Source organism: Penicillium griseofulvum (genome assembly GCF_001561935.1).
Source record: "Penicillium griseofulvum strain PG3 chromosome Unknown contig_88, whole genome shotgun sequence".
NCBI classification, from domain to species: domain Eukaryota; kingdom Fungi; phylum Ascomycota; class Eurotiomycetes; order Eurotiales; family Aspergillaceae; genus Penicillium; species Penicillium griseofulvum.
The window spans coordinates 92982-119092 of record NW_024467477.1 but is presented as its reverse complement, the minus strand read 5'-3'; the positions used below and the strand labels follow the sequence as shown (position 1 = coordinate 119092).

General features: G+C 47.7%; 11 protein-coding genes across 11 annotated transcripts; 4 read left to right on the top strand and 7 right to left on the bottom strand.

Moving 5' to 3' along the window:
* Positions 1-111: 111 nt before the first annotated feature.
* On the bottom strand, positions 112-2563 carry PGRI_040110 (MDR family MFS transporter; the record flags this gene model as incomplete). Its single annotated transcript, XM_040791724.1, has 3 exons — positions 112-467; positions 865-2191; positions 2246-2563. 3 exons carry the CDS (start codon positions 2561-2563, stop codon positions 112-114), a joined length of 2001 nt encoding a protein of 666 aa, XP_040643998.1.
* Positions 2564-3089: 526 nt separating this feature from the next.
* Positions 3090-5341, bottom strand: PGRI_040100 (tetratricopeptide repeat protein; the record flags this gene model as incomplete). The annotated part of the gene is made up of 5 exons (XM_040791723.1): positions 3090-3336; positions 3386-3577; positions 3624-4106; positions 4169-4794; positions 4874-5341. The coding sequence occupies 5 exons, from the start codon at positions 5339-5341 to the stop codon at positions 3090-3092; spliced, it is 2016 nt and encodes a 671-aa protein (XP_040643997.1).
* A 2456-nt stretch (positions 5342-7797) lies between these two features.
* Positions 7798-8316, top strand: PGRI_040090 (uncharacterized protein; the record flags this gene model as incomplete). The annotated part of the gene is made up of 3 exons (XM_040791722.1): positions 7798-7923; positions 7973-8044; positions 8095-8316. The coding sequence occupies 3 exons, from the start codon at positions 7798-7800 to the stop codon at positions 8314-8316; spliced, it is 420 nt and encodes a 139-aa protein (XP_040643996.1).
* A 900-nt stretch (positions 8317-9216) lies between these two features.
* On the top strand, positions 9217-10200 carry PGRI_040080 (uncharacterized protein; the record flags this gene model as incomplete). Its single annotated transcript, XM_040791721.1, has 1 exon — positions 9217-10200. The coding sequence occupies one exon, from the start codon at positions 9217-9219 to the stop codon at positions 10198-10200; it is 984 nt and encodes a 327-aa protein (XP_040643995.1).
* A 566-nt stretch (positions 10201-10766) lies between these two features.
* On the bottom strand, positions 10767-12948 carry PGRI_040070 (DNA topoisomerase 3; the record flags this gene model as incomplete). The annotated part of the gene is made up of 7 exons (XM_040791720.1): positions 10767-11556; positions 11606-11742; positions 11789-12111; positions 12162-12331; positions 12382-12560; positions 12611-12811; positions 12862-12948. 7 exons carry the CDS (start codon positions 12946-12948, stop codon positions 10767-10769), a joined length of 1887 nt encoding a protein of 628 aa, XP_040643994.1.
* A 289-nt stretch (positions 12949-13237) lies between these two features.
* On the top strand, positions 13238-14348 carry PGRI_040060 (DUF1295 domain protein; the record flags this gene model as incomplete). Its single annotated transcript, XM_040791719.1, has 2 exons — positions 13238-13606; positions 13662-14348. The coding sequence occupies 2 exons, from the start codon at positions 13238-13240 to the stop codon at positions 14346-14348; spliced, it is 1056 nt and encodes a 351-aa protein (XP_040643993.1).
* A 168-nt stretch (positions 14349-14516) lies between these two features.
* On the bottom strand, positions 14517-15563 carry PGRI_040050 (uncharacterized protein; the record flags this gene model as incomplete). The annotated part of the gene is made up of 1 exon (XM_040791718.1): positions 14517-15563. One exon carries the CDS (start codon positions 15561-15563, stop codon positions 14517-14519), a length of 1047 nt encoding a protein of 348 aa, XP_040643992.1.
* An 832-nt stretch (positions 15564-16395) lies between these two features.
* Positions 16396-19244, bottom strand: PGRI_040040 (ATP-dependent metallopeptidase FtsH/Yme1/Tma family protein; the record flags this gene model as incomplete). Its single annotated transcript, XM_040791717.1, has 2 exons — positions 16396-17186; positions 17249-19244. 2 exons carry the CDS (start codon positions 19242-19244, stop codon positions 16396-16398), a joined length of 2787 nt encoding a protein of 928 aa, XP_040643991.1.
* A 589-nt stretch (positions 19245-19833) lies between these two features.
* atrR (transcription factor atrR) lies at positions 19834-22781 on the bottom strand (the record flags this gene model as incomplete). Its single annotated transcript, XM_040791716.1, has 7 exons — positions 19834-20551; positions 20601-21164; positions 21225-21400; positions 21452-21948; positions 22000-22361; positions 22424-22551; positions 22605-22781. 7 exons carry the CDS (start codon positions 22779-22781, stop codon positions 19834-19836), a joined length of 2622 nt encoding a protein of 873 aa, XP_040643990.1.
* Positions 22782-23768: 987 nt separating this feature from the next.
* Positions 23769-24247, bottom strand: pam18 (putative mitochondrial DnaJ chaperone (Tim14); the record flags this gene model as incomplete). The annotated part of the gene is made up of 4 exons (XM_040791715.1): positions 23769-23907; positions 23960-24013; positions 24071-24144; positions 24197-24247. The coding sequence occupies 4 exons, from the start codon at positions 24245-24247 to the stop codon at positions 23769-23771; spliced, it is 318 nt and encodes a 105-aa protein (XP_040643989.1).
* Positions 24248-24448: 201 nt separating this feature from the next.
* Positions 24449-25088, top strand: PGRI_040010 (ribosomal eL24 family protein; the record flags this gene model as incomplete). Its single annotated transcript, XM_040791714.1, has 2 exons — positions 24449-24453; positions 24521-25088. The coding sequence occupies 2 exons, from the start codon at positions 24449-24451 to the stop codon at positions 25086-25088; spliced, it is 573 nt and encodes a 190-aa protein (XP_040643988.1).
* Between the last annotated feature and the right edge of the window lie 1023 nt (positions 25089-26111).

Genomic DNA, 26111 nt, shown 5'->3' with positions numbered 1-26111 from the left:
TATTCCATATTGAGATTGAGTCAGAGAGCGAACTGGTAAGTACTAAGCATGAATATACCTACCACAGTAGGCACAAGCTACATTGGATGAACGCTGGACTTTATGGCTCTTTTAGTCCCGCACGTGGTCTTTGCCACTCTTGCCAGGCAGTGGTATATTCATCAACTCGAACTCGTCCTTCTTGTCACTGAAGAAGTTTTCTTCTGCTAGTTCTGTGGGCAATCCAGCTTGCTCCAAGTTCTCGTCAAGACCGATCCTTTCGATCCTATCAATCATGTCACTGTAGCAACGGAAGAAGTCATATTTCGTCAAGGTTGCGACGGGATCTTTTATGTCCTTTAGCTTATCTTCGTTGATATCAATTGATACGCAGAGCTCTGGGATTTCTTGTAGCTGATTGAGCATAATAACGATCCCCAGGTAGGGTGGAATGGCTGCTTTAGATCGTTTGCCGTAGTAAATCGGGTCTTAAGGGCCTGAATAAACTCAGTTGTAGTATAGAATTCAGTCCGTTTGATTTTGATCAGTCTCAGAGAGAGAGAGAGTTGTATTGGAGAAGTCTAGAACTCAAGTCTCAAACTAATCTCAGAGTTGATGCCTGAGACCGCAAACAATGCTGATATAACTACATGTAGAGTAAGAAGCAAGTTTTATGTATGTGATCAGAGAAGGAGACCAGTGTGTAGTGAAGAACGCTGTTGCATTTTGTATTAAAACATCGCTATCTATGCATCATTATTCCAAACGTATCTGAATATTAGTCGAGCTGCAAGATGTCATTATCCACATACTCTCATGGCTCACAAGAACCCTTCGTCTTCTATATTTTGCCTTAACAAATCCGTGCCACTGAACTCTACCGACTTGACGAGCTAATCTCCTCATCCGAGGCAGCAGCCTGGGGTTTCGGCTTGACACTCCTCCAACGGATGCCGAGGGAAAGGAGGAATGCAAAAGCGGCAACACTGGTTGCAACGTAGAACGTCCTAGTGATCGCATGGTTGTATGCATCCAACACGCCTGGAAGCTGTGCCGCAGACACCGCACTCCTTGCCTCGGCAGAGCCTGCACTGATAATTTTCTCTATCTCGTGGCCCTCAAATCCCCAACCCTTCAATCGCGAGACAAGTTTGTTCTCAAAGATAGCCTCCGCAATGGCGAGGTTCACGGAAGCCCCGAAGAATTGAAAGCATTGTAGTAATGAGGTACCGACAGGAATATCTTCGGGTTTGAGGACTGTCTGTGTTGCAACATAGGGCATCGAGAGGGTCATTCCCACACCAAGACCCTGGAGGACTTGGAATGGGATCCACTGTTGGTGGGGGGTGCTTAGGGAGAAGGTAGAGAAGAGCCCCGTTGCTATGCTCATCAAGCCTGTTCCAAGGAGCATATAGGGATTTGGGTATCCAAGATATTTAAGTGAGGCGCCTGTTAGGGTCGCGGAGAGGACATCTGATAGCGCCAAGGGAAGATACATGAGTCCAGATTTCGTTGGCGAGGCGTTTTTGATGACCTGGAACCACTCTGGGAGGTAGTAGATCGAAATATAAACGGCACCCATGGCGAAGAACTCGCTGAAACAGGAGAAGAACATTGTACGCTCCGTAATCAGACGCGGTGGAATCATGGCACTGTCACCTCTTCGTATTTGCCAGAGAGCAAAGACAAGGCCGAGACCTGCGCCTCCGATGAAGAGACCAATGATAGTAGCACTCTTCCAAGCGTGCTCAGTTCCTCCCCATTGAAGAGCCAAAAAGATCATGATTATGGCTGGAGCGAAAATAGAAGCGCCCAGCAGGTCCAGGTTTTGTAGTCTGCGGAGAACCGTCGGAGCTTTTGTCGAATCGCGCGTAGGCGGTTTGAAGAAGAAAACCAATGAGAGAATGGTGACAGCCCCGATGGGGAGGTTGATCCAGAAACACCACCGCCACGTCGCATGCTCTGTGAATGCACCACCTAACACGGGTCCAATGATAGTGGCAATGCCAAATGTTGACTGAAGGATTCCAATATAGAAGGGTCGCTTGACCAACGGGATGGAAACTGCGACAATACAGAAAGCTCCTGTGAAGCATCCTGCTGCCCCAATGCCAGCTATAGCACGCCCAACGATGAGCATAGGGCTGTTAACAGCAAGAGCGCAGAGCAATGAGCCAAGTTCGAAGACGGCAAGACATCCGAGGAACATGTCCTAATACTGTTAATGGGGGTTTTATTCTCCAACTGAAAGCTTTGAATATCTCACTTTCATTGCAAAACTTGCAAACAGTTTACCTGCGACAGGTTGCAGAGCACACATCGCAAAGGAGTATGCACTTCCATACCAGCCAATATCGCTGGTGCTATTGAATTGTGACGTGATTCGGGGAATAGCTGTGGCAATGATAGAGGAATCTAGGGACATAAGAAATATAGAAAGACCAAGTCCAGTCATGACCAGGACTAGTGGAATTCCAGTCAGCTCGTAGTCGCTCGCATCGTCTGTTCGAGAGTCGCTGTCGCTAGCCGACAGGCTGTTTGCCTCAGGGGCGTGTGGAGCTTTGATGGGATGTTTCTCAGCCATTTGCTGAAGTTGAGGTAATGAGGTGAATTGGAAGAGAATAAATGGAGACGTTCTTAAGTACATTTCAGTGTTTCTACTAGGTGGACTAATTAGGATGTATACGGCGCTGCGCCAATCCGTTTTGGGATTAGCGCAAAGGAATCAACATGACTCATGATGGCTCAAGCGACCATCATATTGGTCCCCAGGTCCCTAGCATCTACCCACAAATTATAGTCACAAGCCTTCACATCAGATCCACCAGTTTATTTTGACATTTGATGACCGCTCACTCACAATTACTCATAGACTACACCACTTCCACCTGGGTGATCAAGGGTTACAGCGACTCAAAAGCTACTCCCGAGCTATCATTGTGTGCTACCAACCTTGGAAATAATCCCTATATTTCAATTCCGCGTGATTAGGTCGAGTCAGATGCAATATACGACGAAGGTGCAATGAAAAACAATTTAATTCGAACTGACTTTGCCAAACGTCTTGATCCGTCGCCTTATCTTCATCGGACGGGATTAGAGGTTCCTAATCAACGAGACCAAAACATGATCCAATGATCAAAGTCCTCTTCATCCAGTTCATCAATGCTTCCAACACAGTCTTCAGGAGGAACAAAGCTGTTAAAGATGTCGAGTGCTGTGTCCATTTCCTTGCTGGCTTCCTCTTCTTGGTCCATCTGCTTCATGACATTCCCCTTCTTGTAGTGAGCTCTAGCAGCTTCTGGTCTGTGATATGTATCAAGGTTGAAGATCTTGAGGGCTTGGTCAAGCAATGCTCTTCAGAAAATTAATGACCGTCGCGAAATTCGAATGGTGGAGAACTTACAATGCCGTAGGACCGTCTCCCGTGCGAGCAAAATGGTCCGAAGCCTTTACACATCCGTCACCTGTTCGATGATGTGAATTGCCAACTGAACGCTTGTAATGCTCCAGACATTTGACGTGTAGTTTGAAGCTGTCGTCTAGCCGACCCTGTGCGGCCAAAACATTCCCCCAGCCCAAGTACAATTTTCCGTTCCTGTATCATTAGGGTCACAGCAAGTAATAAGTTGAATTTCACTTACACAAACGAGGAATAATAGTCCCGGCCAAGCTTTTTATGACGGTCCTTCAATGCAACGTCAAAGATCTGCAAAGCTTCGTCGTACCGTCCAAGGTAGTCATAAACAAATCCCACATTGATTTGTGCCATAGTAATCTCCTGTGCTGAGGGGTGACTCAGGTTCTGAAGAATAGTGACTGCCCTCTCAAACTCAGCCAGACCTTCTTCGTTATGCCAATTCATCAAGTAGGCACAACCGAGCTCGTTCACTGCGACCCCAAACAATGGATCAGCTTTCTTGGCATCGTCATCTAGTAGGATATCTAGTTGCTTGACACATTGGCTGAAATCGGGCAAAGGATGTTCACGGTGGTTGATATGCAACCCGAGTTCTCCTCGGCAATAGTGGAAAATAGCGTCGATCATCTGCAGCTTATAACTTGGGTTTTCCTCGGTCACTGCGTCTCTCAAGAAGCCGAAGAAAGACAGAATTGTCGGCGAAGCACTAAATCGGGAATCTGAAACGCTAAATCTGGTTTATCCCTCAGTATATTCACCAATACGTACGCTATCTCATTCACGTACATCAAGGCATCTAGGGCAAAGTCCATCCGCTTGATCGCAGTAGCAAGGTCAGCAGCGGCCGGGTCAAAACGATCCCGATACTTGAGTAGTGAGAGGGCGTGGGGCCAGAGCTCAGAATTTTGTTGCCAGTCCGTTTGTACATTCCCGAAGCCTTTGAATACCCTCGGCCACCAAGCGCCAAGCATATCCAACACTCTAGAGTATACCTCGTTGGATGTTGCATCATCCATTTGAGTCCTCACAGTATCTTGTATCAAGCGATGGACACGTAAGGTCTTCTTGCCCCGATTCCTGTAAATGAGTGACTTAGAAAGTAGCTCGGCACGAGCACTTGAGTATTCCAATGAAGTTTTGGGATAGCGATCCCAATCCATACATGCTGGGTTCTTCTCTAGAAGTGATTCTGGGATACTATCTGGATCCAGGAATGATATGACTTCTAGCAAGGCCCTGCCCTCTTTCAAGTCATCCAGGTTCCAGACAGTACCAAGCGTCTGATTGTATTCTGCGAAGAGAGGCTGATTGTCCTTCTGAGATCCCAAGAATCTCTCGTCGTTCTGCCTCCTCGGAATATAATTCAAGAAATTTGTTAAAACCGAGGCCTCGAGCTAGTATAACTCCAGACATTTGCGCAATGGCAAGGGGATACCTGCCTAAGGCTTGAACGACCCTAGGCGCCTGCTTTACATCATCCTCATCGCTCTCGCGATTGGTGAGCCGAAGCAGTAGGGTTATTCCCTCTTCTTCCAATAGCTCCGGAACAACACTTCCAGTGTTCCTCAAATAGATCGAGCTTTTGATTAACGGATCTCGACAGGTAACCAGAACTGAACCGGCAGCGTCTTTCGGCCAAAAGTCCTCAAGCGTATCAGCGCGATCCACGTTATCGAACACAATAAGCCAAGACGCTCTTTCTGGTTTGACGTGATCCATATGTTCATAGGACCTAAGAGGGTTGGCGAGCCATGCTAAAAGCGCTTCCCGGATTGCTAAAAGGTCTTTTCCATCGGTGTTTGGAATAATGCCGAGCTTTAGAGCGATGTCTCGAAAGCCGTTAAAGAGTTTGCTCTCCTCGTCTGCTGCTATCCAAAAAACAGCATCGAACTCCTTCTCATACCTGTGAACAAATTCGTTGGCAATGGAAGTTTTGCCCATTCCGCCAGGACCACATAGAGAATAGACATTTAACGACGGGATTATCTCGCCAAGGGAGCTATCAGACGCATTCTCAGCCTCCTGTACATCGGCTAGAAGAGTCTGCCGAATGCTTGCTAGTGTATCCTCGCGCCCAGAAAAAAACGGGGTCTCTGGGCAATAAAATGGACTTGCAAGGCAAAATAGGGTCTCGATGCTCGATAGTAAAATCCTTCAAGGCGGAAATGAGTTCGGGGTTGATCTTATCACTGCCTGCGGTAGCATCCTTTGTCCATGATCCGAGCTTGGTCGAGAAAGCTGGTTCTGACGGGGTTAGAATGGATGCATTGGGGCCGCGGAGCAGATTCCGGCCTTCAAGAGCTAGTTAGCAAAGCAAACACTTGTTGGGTTCTCATTACTGAGCGACAGGCGGTTCGTTTCGCTCCTTATCTTCTCTTCCATGACATTTAGGAGCTGCTTCTGAGAGAATGCAGATAATCTGAACATGTCTGCCAAGACATGGGATCGATCTGATTTTGCAAGCGACCAATCTAGACCACGACCGTAGCCTTCCGGAAAGATGGCGAGACTTTGCGTATTCTTTCCTTTCTTCGGCCTAGAATTCCCATTTATACACCGATATTTCAACGCACACCTTGGTCTATATTGAATGATTGGGAGTAGCGTGAGTGGCAATGATTCCACGTCACCCTCAAGCCAGGGGAATCTCGGCCCCTGGGTAATGTCGTATCCTGCATCTGTACAGGCGATGGCTATAATCATCAGCAAATATATCGACCAAGCCAGTGGTAGAGATCATACCCATCCAAGTTTTCCCAACATTGAATATGGAGACCACAATCTCTTGCTCAATGACACAATGCCGTTCATCTAGCACATGAAAATTTCGCACTATCGAGTCCCCTGGCTTCAGCGCCCAATTTCCCCTTAACTCAGCCTGGTACCTCTGGAGATCTTTAACTGCCCTCCCGCGTAAGGCATCCACCTCCTTCTGAGACGAGTGACATCGATAGACTTGAATCCGATGGTAAAGAACTTGAAGCGAAATATGTTACTCATTATAGAGGGAGCGGAGTCAAAGTAATAGTTACTTCCTGGCCCTGCACAGTATCTAAGAAACCAGCGAAATAGCTCGGGATCGACGCAGCAAAAGGTGCCGATGCTTGAAAGCCAACTCGGCGAAGGGTGAACTCGTAGGAATAGCACTTGTGGATGCGATAGTTCAATTCTGGCTCTCAGTGCCTCTATGCATGACTGCGGATCAGCAAATCCCTCAGACTGTTCTCGATTCCTATTGCTGTCTGACAACGAATGCTTGTCCAACGAAGCTTGCTGGTCCAGCTGGCTCGGGCTGATGAGCCATGCGAAATCGTTGGACCCATGGCTTGCAGTGTTTGGTACAGTATTTGATTTCTGCTCAAGAAATCGTTTTAGCGTATCATAAATCTCCCCGGGATATAACGTCTCAGAGCTGGGTTGGCGAAAATGATGTGCGATAGCTTTGACATATTCATCAGTGGTGCCTAGTTAACGGTCAGGCTTCTTATCGCGACAACTGAAGCTGAAAACTTACATTTGGGTGTGTATGGTACAGTCTTGCTTTCTGACCTGGCGGGAGTAGTGGTATTACTTTTTGATCGTAGAGGACGCTGGGGACCTTTGGAGCTCATCTTCTGTGAAGCTCACTGATGAGCTGGAATTACGATTGATGGATAATCACAGATGGGCGCAGAAAGACATATATGAGAAATATCATCTTGTATGATTGCTTTGCCCGGGTTTAAACACGACACGTACTAGTGGGTGGCTTGTTTATATCTCATACGAGGCTGGAGCTAAGCCTCACTAACATTTAATTAATTCCCACAGCCAAGTGTTTGAGCTAATTCTTCGGAGACGTTAGTGTTGTATCTTTCAAATATTTCGCACCGCCTCGTCACAACACCCGGGCAATGCCACCATGTCTTGGCACAAGAATAGCTGACTCAGATCATGAACGATCTATGCGGCTCTAGATGGCAATAAAAGTCAATAAGAATTAAGTCATGTAGCATAAATGTAGATAACAAGTTGGACTTTGTTGCAAAAGACCACAAGAACGTGTCACCGGCCGTTTGTTCTAGTCGTTCTCACCCGGCCCTCCAATGATATTCAGCTTCACATTACTCGGGCCTGAGAACAGGAAGCTCACGTTGAAGTTGAGGACCGAGTAATGGGTAGAGACGATATGGTTGAAGTCAGGAAAAAAAAAGATATGGATGGTTGAAGGAAGAGACGAGAGGATATATCGAGGGAAAGACGGTTGGTAAGGAAGGAGCTGCCCAGAGTATCTCTTTCTCTTCCATCACCTCTCTCTCACATTATCTCCTCTCCTCCCTTCCGTTATCTCTATCTCTCTCTCTCTCTCTCTCTCTCTCTCTCTTCTATCAAATACTCACTGATACTGAAGCTTCAAGATGTCTCTATCCGAACCCCAACTAAACACGTATTACATTCCCGTCTTCTTACGACGCTGCGATGCATACAGAGAATACATTATCAAGGCTGGGAAACGGGAGCTCAAACTTCCACCTTATACGACTGTAAGTTTATATAAAGGAGAGTCGACATGAACTTTGATTAAGTCAACAGAACCATGCTGGTCAAGTCACCGTTTATCATGGTGAACTCTTTTGCCGCCTACCGAACTGTTACCACAACCATGTCAGTGCAATTATCCTAAGATCTTCGATTTAATTGTTAATTGTATCCAGGTACCTATCTCTACCACCCGCAAGCTTCGTCAACACCTCATAAGACATGGCATTCAAGTTGCGACAAAACCACCGGGTCGATTGTCAACGGGCCAGGAAGATGCCACGATTCAGTGGTACAAATCTCTTCTAGAGGTCGAAAATGACAATGACGATAATATTATTGACGAGGGAAAGGTGACTGATGACAAGGAGAGCGAAGGAAACACCGTGGCACATTAAAGTCCTACATCTCTATCGAAATTCGCATATGTTTTGATCTCATAAGCCGCTCTACCATCTCATGAAAAGTTCAATCTTAGATAGAATGTAACCTATCACACAAGCACGAACATGGCTCTTTGCATCTTCGGATATGGCTAACTGCATAAGAGAAATCATGAAAATGTTTACCCATCCCTTTGTTGCTAGGCTCGCCTAATATCAAGTTAAGAAAACCAATACCGATACTCTACAGTATGATTATTGGAATATGCTGTTAATGGAGCATCAAAATATTTCCCTTGTATGCCATAAGATTACAGCCTAAAGTGTATAAATAGTAACTAGTGTGGTAATAATGCTTTTGTTTGCTCTGAACATGTCCCTGTATCTTCATAATGCAGCTACTTCTTTCAATACGACCAAAGGAATAGTATTTCTGAAAGCGCCACTATAATTGGTGAAACTGTTTAGAAAATGTCTGACATGTTTGTAGGGTCTCTTTGTGCTGGCAGTGAGTGATTTCTTAGAGCTCATTGTGGTATGTTGTTAAACAAAGATTTGATTGTTTTAAAAAGATCTCAATGTTGTTGAATATATCAAGATCTATTGATATCCTTCTAATACTACAATAAGAGTAGGGTGAGATATAGGAGATATGGAAAAAGATAGCCATATAAAAGAGATCATAATCAAAGTCTGAACCGAACAAAGAAATGGCATAATGCAACTATCAAACAATCGGGCCAAAAACAATGAATGTTTATTCAAGTTTGAAAACTTTGGTGAAGTAGACAAAGAGTTGTCTACTCATTGTTTGATTTCTACCTATTTCACGATATATTTAAGCTGTCAAGACACCGAGAAAGCCGGAGATTTCCTTGACTTTCTTGAATCTCACTGATCTGATAACACGAAACCATGTTGTTCGACCAAGTGCTGGCGGGAGCCGTCTTTGCTATCCTTAGCACCATTGGAATCTGGCATTCTATTCCGCTGACCGGAATCAATCCTTCCAACTCATTTTTCTGGCGCAGTCTCGGCTCCTTCGAAATTGCTTATGCAGTTCACGAGTTGCGCAGAGTGCACCCTTCCGTCTTCCCCAATGATGACGCAACGTCATCAAACGACCTTCTATTACAACTCTCCATCGATGCTGAACAGAACGAGAATGCCAGGCTGGCCCTGGAAAAATCGGCTGAAGCGGCATCCCTACAGATCAATCTACCCGGAGTAACGGCATCAACTTTTGCCGCAAGTGATACGGGCTCTGTCTACCTCAACGGCGCCCTGGAAACCGAGCTTAGCCACGAGGAGCTGCGGCAATCCAATACTGCCTCGGGTGACATGCTTTATTTCACTATCGTGGCTTCCCTCCTTTTGATCATTCTCACAATCCAGCTGCTGGGATTTCTGTCGACGGGTAGGATTGAGCGTGGCGTTGAGGACATGCAATATGATTATTTCAGGCGAATGAGCGGAATACAGCACCAATTCAGCACCTTGATGTTAGAAATCCGACAGTTCCGTCAAGAAAATGAACAGGTACGGCCTGTTTTCGTTCATCTGGCCCAGACTATTGGAAACTGCTCGGCCGACCTTCAACATTGTTTGCTGCATGTTGTTGGTGTGATGGAACACAAGTACACGTCTGGTATGATAGAACTAGACTCGAAGCTTGAAGAGGTTAGTCGACAACACGAAGGCTTGATGAAAAATACTGAAAGTTTCCCTCAGATTCCGAGACAGTTGGCTTGGCTGAACATTCTGCTAGCCAAAACAATGTCTCCTGAGGTACCGGACGACTTGCGGGTGAACCAGCCCCCGTTCGATTTGAGCAAGAGCCCTACTCCCGAGCAGATGAGTGGAGCTCCGAAATACACAGCAGAGAAGGTGGTTAGATGATTTATGTACAATGTTGACCTTTATGGTCTCTCTTTTCAATGTTATTCTTTATTTCTAATACTGTGATGTCTTTTTAGTAGTCTTTTCAGTAGTCATTTCGGTAGTCCTTTCTGTGGTCTTCTCAGATATCATTCTGTATACATACTATGTATCTTGTCAAGCTTATAGGTCGAAGGTATAAAAATTCCTAATTAGTGCAATGTGCAATGGACCTTTCGTCTTTCCCAATGATGATGCAACATCATCACATGGCCTTATACTACAACTTTCGATTGATGCCGAACAGTACGAACAAGCCAGGTTGGCCCTGGCACAATCGGCTGAAGCGGCATCGCTATAGATGAACGTCCCTGGAATTACAACGTCGGCGTTCGCCCAAGTGCGACGTTGATACCGGATTCAGCCTACTTCCACAGCACTCCGGAATCTGAGCTTCGTTATAACTTGCTTCTCTTTGTTTTCTTTGAATGCATGAAGATTTATCTAAAATAAAATGAGTTGAAGACATAATGGTGTAATCGTTGGGTTCATTATAATTCTAGATGTATTTTGTAAGCAACTAACAATCATGACGCGTTTTCTTCAACAAGATATTTGCGGCAGGCAGACTTCAGCATGTTGATGCGTCTCTGTGTGTGAATGAAGACTTCTCGGTACATATCCAGACTCTGCTGGACGACCTCCTGTCGAGTTTTGGTGCCCGAACAGATCTGAAGCATGCTCAATTCCATTTCCTTGCGAAGGAACGGCTTGCTGAGAGACACACTGTTAGGGAGACCCTCAACAACGTTGTCATACCCTTCCACAAGGGCAACGCCTAAGCGGGTTGGAATAAATTCCTGTACTGAGCTGCGACCACTGCCTCGTTGGTTTATGGCGACGTATTCACGTTCTTTGATCTTGGCGATGTGCTCTGCCATCGTGGCATCTGTACCAATCCCGTTGGCATCCATCAGGCCAATGAGCTCGGGCTCAGTCAGATAGTTTGGAGCGGTTGTTTTTCCTTCGAATATATTGGCTTCTGTGGGCTCAAAGAGCTCTCCCAGTTCAAATTTGGGAAGTTGCTGGCTGCTTTCCCACTTATCGTAGACGTATACATCCAAGTAGTTTCTCTCCAACACAATAAGACCATTGGTGTGGAAGGATTCGTCACCGTATTGGATTTCAATCTCGGTGCTCTGGCCCTTCGCGTCATCGGAACAGCAAGCGAGGAATCGACGAGCAACAAATTCGTAGACCTTCTTCTCATTGGCATTTAATTGATTTGGTGAAACCCAGGTGACAGGATGAATAGGTGGGTGGGCCTTGTCGTTGTGGCGGCCAGAGCGAGGAGTCCTGAACTTGCCATCAATAAGTCTAGATAAACATTAGTCTCGTATATCAAACGCAAGACCATTGAGCCTACTCTCGAGCATATTGACCCCATGAGCCGTCGGGGTATTGCTTTTCAATCAATTTCTTCAGGTCAATTGCTTTGTCAAACTGATCTGTCTCGGTTCTGGGATAGCTGATAAATCCCTTGGTGTAAAGTCCTTCTGCTACCTTTGAGCTTGTTAGATATCATCTAATATAAGAGTAGTTTTCCTACCTTCATGATAGTCTGACTGTCCAAACGAAGATATCGACTGCCCATCATTTGTAGGTCTACCGTAGTCAAGGGCAACGGCCGCCATTTGCTTGTAGGCTTCTGATTCACTTTCGTGACTTTGGCTTGCTTTGCAAGCAAACACCGCTCTAACATCATCGTCACGACTGCTCTGTCAAATAAATGTACCCGCTTCCAGAGAAAGTTGACCTTCTTGCCTTCACGGCTGAGTATAACCTTGATGCCCCAAAATGTTTCTGGCTTGAAATTTTTGACTCTCAAGTATCGGTCGACAACGAAGCCCAAAGTAGGGAATTGGCAGGATCCTAATTTGTTAATTTGGCGACTTACATATCTAGGATGACTGACAGCTTACCATAGCTAATGACCTTTTCCTTCAAGGCTGCCACCACTGTCTGTAGTTGTAAAGTCTGCAGGCGAGTGAATGCAGCCCCAATTCGCAGATCCAACTCAATTCTGGCAGCTACAGCACTGGCCTGATATTCATCGAGATTGACTGGTTCTAGAGCAGCCCGGCGAACATGCCTATCATCGGATCAGTTCTGAATAGACGCAGACAAATCAACATTACTTACGCGCTTTCCGTGTTGCTGAACTTGGCTCGCTTAACTTCAATCCGAGCATTTCCTGCTTTGGCCTGATTACGGACCTCAGATCCGATATGCTCACCTTCGCGATCGCAATCGGTCCAAATAAATAGGGCTTTAGAGTACTTGGCTTGGTCCCGGATGTTATCCGCAATTGGTAGCTTGTCCTAGTGAAGATATCAGCATGAGTCAGGAGAGCGGCCGGATAATTTCCCACCTTATCAACAGTCTCTTGCACAGGGGCCTCAAATAGTGCCCCCGGAGGACAGGACATCCAGCCTTTGTACTGGCGGTCAAAGTCCAGACCAGTTAGATGGCCTACTACGCTGGTCATTGTGACCGAGCAGTTGCCCCAGGCACCACCAAAGTCGAAATCAAATTCATAATTCTTCACATATTGATTCCCACGAATCGCACGCTATGATCTATGTTAGCTGGAACATCAGAACTATTCAAAAGAGAACCCACTGTTTGAAAAGCACCTCCCGATAAGTGAGTGGCCACTGCGCGAGCAATGGCAGGCTTCTCAGCCACACATAGAATTTTGCGAGCCATAACGAGCCCTCATCTAGATCACATGGGGTTCATAGTGGTGGTGGCTTTGATTGTCCTGATGTCGATACATCTTGTTCTGTCGGACGCGAAAAGATTAGATGCCTGAGACGCGCCGTGGTGCCTGAGGCATCTATCACTTTATAAATACGCTATTCTACTTTAGGCACGCTATCCCCGATAAGGAAGTCTAGCAAACACCCCGTCCAACTCCACAGTAATGTGTTTGTTTTTTTTTCCAACTGTGGCCTTTTGATCGTTCATATATAGTACGCCGTACTTGAGCATAGCAATGGCATCTTTACCACTTCCCCGTGTGGAGTCCCTTTTGGATTATACCTCATTTGAGCTCACCGTTGCCCCCTACTTGTCCCAGCTACAATGGTTGCCCGACAGCTTGCGCGAAGCCGGTACCGATGTGTATAGCTTGCGAGCTGTCTATCTAGCTACCAACCCCTTCATCTCTGCTCTTGCTGTCTGTGGAGTCCTGGCTGGTCTGTTTTTCGTTGCAGCCGAGATCAACCGAAACTATTCACAAGTAGACCGGTTTTGGAGCATTCTCCCTGCGGTGTATAATGTGCATTTCGCCCTCTGGGCCCGTTTGTCCGGCATCCAAACCCAGACTTTGGATACCATCGCTGTCGTCACTGTTCTCTGGAGTGTAAGTTGGCTCTACTTCCGAGTCTCTGCAAGTACTGACTCGAATTATGGAATAGGCTCGCTTGACTTTCAACTACTGGCGCAAAGGAGGATATTCGATCGGCTCAGAAGATTACCGCTGGCAGATCGTGCGCTCTAAGGTGAACAATAGCTTCTTGTTCATGATCTTCAACCTCGGATTCATCGCAATCGCTCAGTCGCTGTTGCTCCTTCTCATCACCGCTCCTACCTACATCTTTGTTGTCGCCGCATACAACCAGGGCCCCGAGACCTTTGGCCTTTCCGACTTGGCCTTCTCCCGAACTGCGTTTTTCTTTATCATCATTGAACTCTTCGCCGACGGACAGCAGTGGAAGTTCCAGTCTGCTAAGAAGGAGTACCAAACCAACGCGCGCATTCCCGAACCCTACAAGGACCAGTTCTCCGCCGAAGATCTTGAGCGCGGCTTTGTTGTCAGCGGGCTCTGGTCTTGGTCGCGCCACCCCAACTTCGTTGCTGAGCAGGCATTTTGGTTGACCATGTATGCGTGGGCTTGCTACCGCACCGAGACTTACTACAACTGGGCTGGTCTGGGTGCTTTGGCGTATCTCGCTATCTTCCAGGGTAGTGTGCGTCTAACTGAGGCTATCACCGCTGGAAAGTACCCGGAGTACAGCGACTACCAGGCCCGTGTTGGCCGGTTTATCCCTCGCCTGTCCGTCAAGGCGAAGAATACCAAGAAAGCTAGCAAGAAGAGCAATTAATGCCTTGGTTGATATATAGCAGACGAAGAAATCAACGTCCGAAGAGTGGACATGCTTTTGCTGTGATTTTATACGCTTTCTTTAAACCTTTTCTCAAAATTATCGATTTTAACACAATACACACCACTTTCAATGAAATATCTATCAACAGGAATACTTAAGACATGCTCACGCACCACCATACTTCGTGTAACGAGAAGCTTGTATGCGACGTGCCTGTTCTGCTTCAATGATCGGAAAGAGTCCCCTGAAAGTGCATATTGCAACATTCATTCTCTCTTTATCCTCGAATTTCCCAACCAACTCAGACACCCAAGACTCCCACTCCGGACCAAGATTCACCAAAATGAACTGACACCACAGCCATTCATTAGTCCCACCCCCTTTCAAATGGCCGCGATTCTTTCCGCGGCCATTATCTTTCACTCCGTCTTCATCTTTCTCTCCGCGGTTACATTGAACTGCTCGGCTGCACGACACCATCTTCTCTATGTATTCTTTCAGTGACGCACACTCGTCATACTTGATACCCATGATATCCCGTAGACCCTTGACTGAACGCATCTTCATGGGAATGTCTCTTCCGTATGTCCTCTCCAGAAATCCCCATGCCTCTGGTGCATCTAATGCCTCTAGGGCACACAGTTCTTGTTGTATGGGCTGTGACACGTTGCTGAAAACCATCATCCAGAGATTCAGGCTAGGCTGGATGCGTGTGCTTAAGCTGTGCGCCTGCATGAGATCAGTACCAGTGATCCACAACCCGCCACACTGCTCGAGTTGCTTCTTCATCCGGTCCGCCCAATCCTTGTAGTTCTCGGGGCCGAGGAGCTTTTCTTCCAGACGGTACGGACTGTAGAATCGGGATATTGTCTCGCGCGTAAGCTGGGAGTGTTGCCCCGTCGTATCCCAATATTGATGAGATTGCTCTAGCGTTATCCTTTTGTATGGAGCAGCATTGATGTTTGGAGACAGAGTCTGTCTGCTTTGGGATACAGTAGTCCTGCTTGATGCGCCATGTGGAACTGGAGGACTTCCGGGTCGGAAATAGCTGGGCTGCTTTCTCCTTGCTGGGTTATTCCAAACACGGTCGAATGCGCAGAGAGCATCGCTAGTCCACTCCGTCTCGAATTTAGGGCTGCCTTTTTCGGGACTTGTGTCATCGCTGAGTAGATCTTGACCATATTCGCCTCGAAGTGCCGGGATGTGCAGCATTTCTGAAGAATCAGGATCCCGGCCTGAAGTTATCACAATGAACTATTGCTTGAGGCCAGGGGGATGCCGATTCGATCGGTTTTCTGGGGTTCGGTGTTTCTCTCTTCGCCGTGAGGTCTGGTTTGGGGTTGAACTGTCTTATTAATAAACTGAGTGCCATAAATATGACCATTATCAGTCTTGAGCTCTTGCCTCTATATATATGCCATTTTCATTGCTGGACCGATTGTCCTCTTGGCCATGAGTCTCTTTGTGGGTTCCGTATTCACTGGCTTTGCATTCATGATAAGAGCTTTTGGATTGCATCAACTTCTTGGGTATGTTTTAGACATACTCAAAGAGAGTAGTTGAGGGTATAAAGCGCAAGACATTCACATGTGTTGAACGTGCCATTGGTATCAAACGAGATTTAGCCAGCTTATAGCCAATGAATCTGATACAACATTGAACATTCTTTGGTGAGTTTGACGATGGTAGTTCAACAATATCTACGCGTAAGAGAGACATGAGGTTCCAATCTAAGACATGTTTCAATAAAACTCCCTATTATACACTCAGTACAAGTTGTACAGATCCAATTGCACATGGAGATGGACAGGGGACAAAAGAGAGAGAAAATAAAAAAAGGAAACGATCTTCTTATTGAGCACGGGAGGGGAGGAAAGGGAGGAAGGTGTTGTGGACGAGAGACAAAGAGAAGATGAGAGAGGAGAAGAAACAGGAGATGCAATCGATAAATACAAAAAGAGAGGCTACAGTGATATCATGCCTCCCAAAATTGAACCAAAACCAAACCAAAGCGCAAGGATGCAAAGAAACACAATCTCCTAATCTATACAGGAGGAATAGGTGTCTCGTCCCGGCCATCCTTACCAGAGGTCTGTTCGGGGTCCTGGGGATCCGGTGGGGCAATGGTCTTGCCGCCCTTGCCATCGAAATACTTAGCGAACTCGCCGGACTCGGGGTAGGGGCGTGGGCCAAGGAGACGGATGAGGTCGTCACGTCCGAGAACCTCCTTAGACAGAAGCTCCTCGGCAACAATACCGAGCTCCTTCTTCTTCTCGGTCAGGAGATCGCGGCACTGCTTGTGGGCCTCGTCGATGATACGGCGCACTTCCATATCAATAGAGCGAGCAGTATCCTCGGAGAAGGGCTTGTGGAGTTGCTGCTGTCCGTCATCCTCGTAGTAGATGTAACCAAGCTTGGACGACATGCCGAACTTAGTCACCATGGCAGTAGCCATGCGAGTGACCTTGTTGAAGTCATCACTAGCACCGCTAGTTACGGTTTCGAAGTGCAGCTCTTCACTAACACGACCACCCAGAGTCATGGCCATGCGGTCCATCATCTGGTTGACGTTCATCAGATATGTGTCACCGCCAGCCGGCAGGTATTGCGCATATCCCAATGCACCTTGTCCACGAGGAATGATCGACACCTTCAGAAGTGGGTCAGCCCACTTGAAGTACCAACCGCAGATAGCGTGGCCAGCCTCGTGGTAAGCGACGGTCCGCTTCTCCTCAGGAGAGAGGACAAGGGACTTCTTCTCCAATCCACCAACGACTCGTTCAATGGCTTGCTCGAAGTGCTTCATGACAACCTTGTCTGCGTTTCCGCGGGCAGCTATAGGGAAAAATTGTTAGCTTTGATGAAAGACAGCGAAGAGAGTATGTATAGAAACTTACCAACAAGAGCCGCCTCGTTCACGCAGTTGGCGATATCAGCTCCAGCGAAACCGGGAGTCAGAGCGGCAAGTCTGCCCTCCATGTACTCCAGGTTCTCGTCGGTGACAATCTTCTTCAAGTAAACACGGAAGATCTGCTTACGACCGTCCATGGTAGGTCGGTCAATGGCAATGTGTCGGTCGAAACGTCCGGGACGCATGAGGGCCTTGTCGAGAACATCCGGTCGGTTGGTACCAGCCAGGACAACCACTTGCTCAGAGGTATTGAAACCGTCCATCTCAGTGAGGATCTGGTTGAGAGTGCTTTCACGCTCATCATTTCCTCCACCAACGTTGGACTTAGCTCGGGACTTTCCAATAGCATCGATTTCATCAATGAAGATGATGCAGGGGGTGTTCTTCCGGGCATTGGCGAAGAGATCGCGGACACGGGAGGGACCGACACCAACAAACATTTCGACGAATTCGGAACCACTGACACTATAGAAAGGCACGCCAGATTCACCGGCAGTGGCCTTAGCAAGCAATGTCTTACCAGTACCGGGGGGACCTGAGAGAATAGCACCACGGGGAATCTTAGCACCCAGCTTCTCGAAGCGTTCGGGTTGCTGGAGGAAGCTAACAAATTCCATGATCTCAACCTTGGCTTCGTCCATGCCCGCAACATCAGCGAACTTGGTCTTGACATCGGTTTCGTGATTGAAGCGCTTGGCACGGCTCTTGCCGATGCCAAAGATTCCACTCTGGCCACCGGCGCCGCCACCCGCACGACGCGACATATAGAAGACACCACCAAGGAAGAGAAGGGTAGGAGCCAACGACATCAAGACGCCACCCCATGGGGTTTCGTCGTGATAGGCGACAGGAATGCGTTCATGGGATGGAATACCCAGTTCGTTCTGTGCTGCATCGACCTTCATCTCGAAGCTGTCGACAGAACCAATACTGAAGTAGACATAGGAGGCAGCGTGACCGTTTGAATCGGGTTGAGCCGCAGCTTCACGGTTGAGCTCAACTCGAACCTTGCTGCGGTTCAAGACAGTCAATTTCTCCACAAGGCCCTTATCGAGGTAGTTCGCCCGGAATTCTTGCCAAGTGATTTCTCTACCTCCACCTTCGCCAGGGAAAAAGCTGCGGTAGGCATAGTATGTGACGAGAGCGGTAATGAAGAACGAAACGGGATCGAAGCGGAACTCGAGGACCTTGCCCATGTTCGGGGGCACCTTGCCCTTCTTATCGCCCTGTTGCTTCTTCTGTTGTTGCTGGTCCTTCTTTGGGTCTTGGGTTTGCTTGGTATCCTTTTCCTCCTTGGGATCCTTATCTTGCTTGGGATCCTTTGGTGGTTGTGCGTTGGATGGCTGTTCGCCCTGCTTTTCCGGTTGCTGCCCTTGTTGGCCCTGTTCTGAATCCTTATTGAAGCGGAGATGGAATCCTTCATTGTGTTTGGCCATATCACTGCGTTTTTCAGCGGAGTTGTGCAGGTCTGCGAGACTGCGCTTTCTTGCGAACTCTTTGGCGGCTTCAGGGTCTTTATGCTTTAGCAACTCTTCCAATGCAGCTTCGGAAGTTGTGGCTTGCCACATGAACCGCATCATCTTAATACGATCCATCAACGTCGTTGGCTGATCACGATCGAGGTACTTCTTGACTTCCGGTGGAAGTCCATGGCTCATGAGGTGGTTTCGGATCTGATTGCGTCCCACCGTATCCATACCTTGCAGCCATTCGTCCACACGTGCCAATTCAGCATCGGTCAGAAGTGACTTCGGCTTATTTGTGTGATGGTCATTATTGCGGCCATCTGATGTGTTCCGGCTGTTGTCGTCGGGGGGTGTCGGACCTTGCGTGGCGTAGGTTCTGGCGCGGTTTGAGAGCACCAGGGATGAGAGTCTTGATGATCGCAGGCGCGCAGAAGCCAGTCCCGTGCGACGGGTAGATTCCGCGACTGTCCTCGAGTAGCGAGCGAGATTGCCTGGCCGTCGGAGCAAGGTAGCCATGGTCGAGGAATGGGAGCCCCGAGGGCTTCGAGGGCGGGGGTAAAGGGTAATCAATCGAGTTTAGAGGTAATGGATAATCTCACAATCCATCAATATTAGGCGTGAGGAGCGGAATTGGGTTGGGGGTTGAGAAGCTCTGACATCCAACACCGAGGTGACGCCGTGTGGTTCCAGTCGGTTCTAAATTTTCGCCGATCCGGCTGAGTCATCAGCAACGCAGCCCTGGAGGCCCGGGGCCGGGGTGCCGAATTGGCTTAAAGCCGTAAGTTCCTTTAAAGCCGTTGTTTATAAATGCCGTTATTGAATTAAATTATCTAATATTGATTTGGATTTGACTGGAGACCTGTCTGTACCTATTTACTCCGATAAATATGGCCCACCTTTGCGCCATTCGCTGCGTAATGGAAACCCATAATTCCCCTGCTCCATAGAGATCTTGGGATGGTTTCAAATAAGAAGAGGAGCGCATCAATATACAAAAAAGTGTGGAGATGGTTTGGTGTGTAAAGATAACACCGGACAATAATCCCACCGACATGAACTACATAAAAAGATAGATGAAAACGATATGGCCATCATACTGCCATAATCACTGCCCAGACAGCGGCCCATCTAGACCAGCTCCCTCAAAAGGAGGAAAGTTGGTAGACATATCCGCCCAGTCCCATTCGATTGTCATTGGCATTTGCCAGAGGTCTTGTGGGACAAATGGCTGCTGGAATGGCGCCATGCCGGGGTTGGCATTGTATGAGTGTTGGTCCGGGAATCCAACATTAGCCATTTGATCAGGACTCAGCATGCCTGAGAACTCCTGCCCAATACCAGACATGGCATGGATATTGCTTGGGAGGTCGGCAGGGATGCCACTTGTTGGTGGCATTGTGGTCCCGGGGAATGGTCCTTCTGCGCCGGCCGAGGGGGCTGCGGCAGTAGGATCCGTAAACATGGAGGGAGAGAAAGATGTAGAGGTGGGTGGTGCTTGTGTACGTTTGGCGGAGGGTGCAGTTGCCGACTGTTCTTCCGGTGCGTCTGCAGAATCTTCTGCTTCTGCATTCTTGCGTTTCTTTCGCGAATGAGACTCTTTTTCGGTTTTATCTAAGACCACCTTGGCAATTCTCTCGAATTCACCGCAAAGACCTAGCATACGCTTGATGCTGCCATTGGATTCGTCGGAGACTAAGGTGGACAGGAAGCTGACCACCACGCTCATTAATTTAACATCCGATCGAGCACGAACATCGGTGGGGTTCTGGAGGATGTTGGCGAAAAGAGTTACAAGGGCCGACACCGGGTAGTAGAGAATCAGCCTAGTATCAAGTTAGCGGCTGCTTGTTCCCACGATTCTCTGAAACATACCAAACACAAGCAAAGTCTCCTTGTGGGATATACTTGATCAGATTAATCGATGCTCTGGCAGCAGTGACACACAAAACTGCTGACAAGAATACCCTGGGGTTCAGTGGCCGTGCATTCAATCCCTGTATGGCATAGTTGGACAGACGGCTTGTCCAATACCCGTGATGAACCGACATCCGATGAATGGTAGTCAAGCAATTGTAGTAAGCAAAATGTAGAACGACCATGTGGATGATGAGGGGAGTGTGAGTAGCTTGGATTTCGTGTTCGGGGCGGAAGTCGATAGGAATGCTGTCTTTCCAGTCTTCCAGCTCCTTATCAAGCTCACCGATTGTATTGAGCAATTCACCGTCTGATTGTTTTGATGCTTTGGCAGAATAAAGTCGCTTGTATACTCTGCTTTCAATGGTGGCAAATTCACACAATGACCGGAATAGGTTGAACTTGCTTCTACCATCAGATAATGGCACATTTCCAACATTGTCGGGCGGATCTTCGCTTGGCAGTTCGACGTTCATATCATCGTCATCTTGTACTGGTGGTCGACCAGAGCGTAGACAGATGCTAAAGACTTGGTCAGTATTTAAAATGAAGACATTCCCGTGTCTGAAAGGGGGATCATACTCTTTGTCAAGAAGATAAGCTATCCAGAAAACTCTCTTCCGCTGCTCAACTTCGACCACATTGAGGCCAAAGCTAGAACCGCGTTTGTGTAGACCAATGCTGTGGGAAAGCCGAATCGCCGCAGCGACTAGGAAGAAAGCAGGTTGTGGATTAGGAGTTCCTTGAAGAAAGAGTGACTAGAACAGTACGTTAGGAAAAGCCACCAAAACCAGAGTAGAACACATTACCATGCCCAATAGCGCTTGCACACTCAGTAGATCAGTGTTACGCATTGTGAGCTCGGTCAGAACTCCCATGGCGTTCTTCAGATAAAGCCAGGCCTTTTTGTCTTCTTCATGTGGCACCAAGTTACTCATAACTCGAAGCCTGTGAGAGATTGCCAGGGCAACATTTATACTTGCCCACCAGCCCGAACCCTCGTAGGGATCACGGGAATATTGCCGCTCCACCAAGTGCATGAATGTTGCTTCGTGGAACAGTGGGAACATACAGTTGAAGTTTTCGAAGAAATCCTTGAATAGAGAAAGAGCTTCCTCCTTTGGCGGGAGAGGCTTAAACACACGCCTTGCGAAAATATCGCTGAAGATCTCGGGTTTCCAATACATCCATTTATTGTCATCGACATATGCTGAGGAGATCATATCCTGGAAGGAGGTATCGCCGGTTTTCTCATTGACCCATTGAATACCCTTTGGGGAGAATATAGAAAATCCAGATGAGGATCCTGTGAAAATATTAACAAACCAGTCCTGAACAGTTGCACAACAAAGCCTACCAATATACCGAGTCTCCCCGCAGTTGTTTGTCACCAAAGAACACATCATATCGGACAGTGCCTCGACTTCTGTCTCCGACTTTTGCGACTCTGGTGATGTAGCGGCTGTCTGGGGGCTGGAGGTAGAGTCCATCCGAGGTGTTGTTTGGTGGGAGCTTGGGGCCTGCTGGGCTGCGGCCGCTTGAGCCATAAACTTGTTGGAGTTTTTCGCCGCGTTCATCGCATTTGTTCGATCCGCTAGCCGCTTCTCCAATGTTCCGAGATCTGTCTTGCCGCCATCGTCTTCTGACAAAAGACCCGATAAACGCAACAACGACTCCATCCGGCCCAGTCGGTTCTCAAGCCCTTCGATGTATTTCGCTCTATTCAAGAAACACCCGAGTCAGATATGAAACTCTGTAAGGAAGTATACAAGTATACATACCCTTTAGGAGGATTTCGCTTCTTCTCCACTTGTGTGAAGATGCATTCCGTTTTGTAGTTGATGCAGTGTGAGCATTTTGGCATTTTTCCATCGCATTTAATCTTTTTCTTCCGACACATATCGCATGCCTGTTCGATCATTAGATATATTCTCAATATCTGCAATGGGTAATGATCCTCACCCTCGCGATCCTCCGCCTCTTCGCATCGTTTGTCTCGTCCCCCGCGCCCAACGATGAATCATCGTACATAGACCCTGCCTGCATCTGAGAATGATCGTAATTGAAGAGTTGTGGTGTCTGGTTCATCATAGTAGGTTGGTCGAAGCCCATGCCATCGCCGTCCCCTAAGCCATCCATTTTGCGTATGAGGGGCAACGGAAACTCCGCGGAGTAGAAGTTATTGTGATAAGTGATGAGCGGGGTGTTGCGTCTCGGCGCAGAGCTTTCTTTTTCCCCTGAGAAAGCCCGAGAAAGGACAGAGTGGGCTATGAATTATAGGAATGAATGACGCATGGATAGAACCTTTTCGAGGGAGGTTGACGAAACCACAGGCCGACACCTCTTTCAAAGGTTAACTAACCTTTTTTTATTTTAGGTAAGATGACTCAACCACACGTGAGAACAAAGTAAATAAGTCCGTTAAGGAGAAAGCTATACAGTTGCCTTGAAGATTATTTAGTGGCATGACGGAACCCCCGAAACCCGACCGCCGAGAACTTTGATCTTAGACGGTCGAATTCGTCCGATTCGGATAACAGGGACTTAGGTTTCCGTTCTCTTCCAATCCACTTTCTCTCTCTTGCGCCGATCAATGTCATTCTGCATTATCTAGATGTGGAGTAGCATGATAATTATTGTGAAAAGGGTTATGTGGCGTTTTATATGGGGTAGGACCGGACCCCGTGCCCGTAACAGGCTTTTATAACCTCGAGCCTTGGGCCTACCTGCTTCTTACTGTGCAGGGGTTGACCTTGTTTGGTCTTGCATGACTACGGAATAAAAGGTCACAGAGCTCGACAACTTGGCAGAGGTATGACCTGATATGATACCGGGAATTGCCGGTTCTCAGGTGCTGGATATGTATGTCGGACGGATGTATAGTAATAAAAGTACATTCAAGAGCGGCGATCTCGTAGGGATATGTGAAAACAGTGCATATAATACAACAAGGTCCGTAAAGAGCAGTCATGTTCCTCCGATCTTGTAAATGCCAAACCAACGCCACGCTATATGCCCAAAATATGATGACCAGTTTGTCAATGCCGAGGCTTAAATTCGTTTCTCCGTCATCGCCAGAAGGTTATTGTCGGAGAAGAGAGGAGTCAAAGCCGCATAGGCAAGGTCTTAAACATGTTTATCGAGGAATTCCTTCGCCTCGTTAATCTTAGTGGCCAAGTATGGACTGCCACCGCGATCGGGGTGGTTGAGCAACATGAGCTGGCGGTGGTTCTTGCGGATCTTTTCCTTGGTCAAAGTACGTTCACTGAGAGATATTGTTAGTTCTGGCATATCAAACGTTTGTCGCTAGCACATACGAAAGTTGTAGGATCAGGGAGGCTTCCCGGCGATTCATGCGCGGTTCGAATCCTCTGCAACACATTAGTCAATATCCCATATAGCGATAAGATGATAAATCGACCACGAACCCCTTGTAGAATGCCTTTCCGGCAGCGTTTAATCCTCCCTTGGAGCGGCGGTAGGCGACCAGACCGGCGCGGCCCTGTAGACAATACGTTAGTTCCGTGCCGCTGCACAATGACTTTTTGACTCACCAAAAAGGCAGTTGTGGCAATGCCAAATCCAATAGTGAGAGCAGAGGCCATTTTGTAGACTGAGGATAGAGAAGTCGCGAAATGAGATCAAGTCAGTTGGACCGGGGAAATGGACGAAGAGGCGCCGGGATAGAAAAGTCAGCGCAGGCGCCCCAAAAGGGTTTAGCGTGGTCTGCTCCACCATTCAGGCCCAAGCTACAGAAAAAGTTTCTTGCGACTCAACGAAGACATAACCAACACCACACTACAACCATGCGGTAAGTTTTGCAATTAAATTTTGTTCGTACCGCTTCTACGGAATGCTAATATTATTTCTACCGGCAGTGTTGAAACTTGTCACTTCTGTTCCCGCCCGGCATTCCCGAGTAAGGGCATCACATTTGTCCGCAACGATGCCCGACAATTCCGCTTCTGTCGGTCCAAGTGCCACAAAAACTTCAAGATGAAGCGTCAGCCCCGTAAGCTGAAGTGGACCAAGACTCACCGTGCCTCCCGCGGAAAGGAGATGATCGTGGATTCCTCGCTTGTCCTGTCCCAGTTCGCCAAGAAGAGAAACGTCCCCGTCAAGTACGACCGCAACCTTATGGCTGCTACCATCGCTGCCATGGAGAGAGTGGAGGAGATCAGAACCCGCCGCGAGCGTGTGTTCACAAAACGCCGCTTGGCCGGCAAACTCGCCCGCGAGCGCCAGCGCGAGGCGGACCGCAAGGTCGTCAACTCGGGCGAGCACCTCATCCGGAAGGAACTCCGGGAGCGCGAGGAGGGTCTCCCCATGGTGGCCGAGCAGAGCAAGGTTTCCAACAGAGTCCACGGAGAGGAGAGAATCCGCCAGAAGCAGAAGAGCAAGCTTTTGGTGGATGGTGGAGTCGAGGAGCAGATGGATATCGACTAAATTTTCTCCTGCTATTTTTTCATTTTCAATGTTGTTTTCATGCTTCTTCAGATACGACACGGTTCCTGCAACACGCAGATTTTCGGAGTTGGGCATGCTTTGGTGTTTTAAAAGCAATCAATGTTTTTCATCATATCTCATATCCAGTGGGCTGTTAGCCTCTTGCTGCTTGGGAGGCTAATAAAAATGTGTTTACAATGACCCACAATGTTACATAGGTTGCTAGTCAGTAGTGCAGTGACCAGAGTGGTCAAATGACCATAATGAGATCTTTGGAGAACGACCCCAACAAATATCCTATATAGGCAAGGCCTATTGTAACCTCAACACCATCTCCATGGCTATCAGCAACTTTCTCTTAGTGAACCCCGCCAACCCCTCTGCTATAGACCGCAAAATAGCCCCGCGGCCTCAATTCTCTATAAATAGTAGTCAATATCGACTTAGCATGAGGTCCATATTACTTAACCGGTGTGCCGTTCCGGGAGCAAATGGCTGCTGCCCTGTCATGGACCTCTGAACCGTAGCATACCAAGAACGGCATGGGCTCAATCCTACATTGTTCTGCGGGTTCTAGTTAGGCGGCGTGATAGGTTGTATACTACCTTCGTCGATATTGCTGTCTTTCGAGTAATATATGCCCTTCCTAACCTCCTCCTTAACCCAAGCTGCCGATCTCAATTTCAGTAGTTAATATCAAGACCGGACACTCGCAGTCTTGGTCCCCATAGAGCACAAGCTTGTTATTTTTAGCTACGGAGGCAATCAGTCGATGAGGGTTTGATGCCCAAAGCTAAAGCCTTCAAGGGATTACACCGGGATATGAAATAAGAGAAGATTAGCCGCATTCCAGGGAACAGCAGTGCGGATTCACATTTTGAAATATGTTCATGGGAGAGGACCTAAGGTCGTCGGGTATACCAGGAATAAATGGAACGCGAGGAACAGCGTTGGAAGAGTCAAGGATAGTCCAGAGATATATTGAAAGATAGCTAGAAGTTAGATGATCTGGAGCTCAATAGT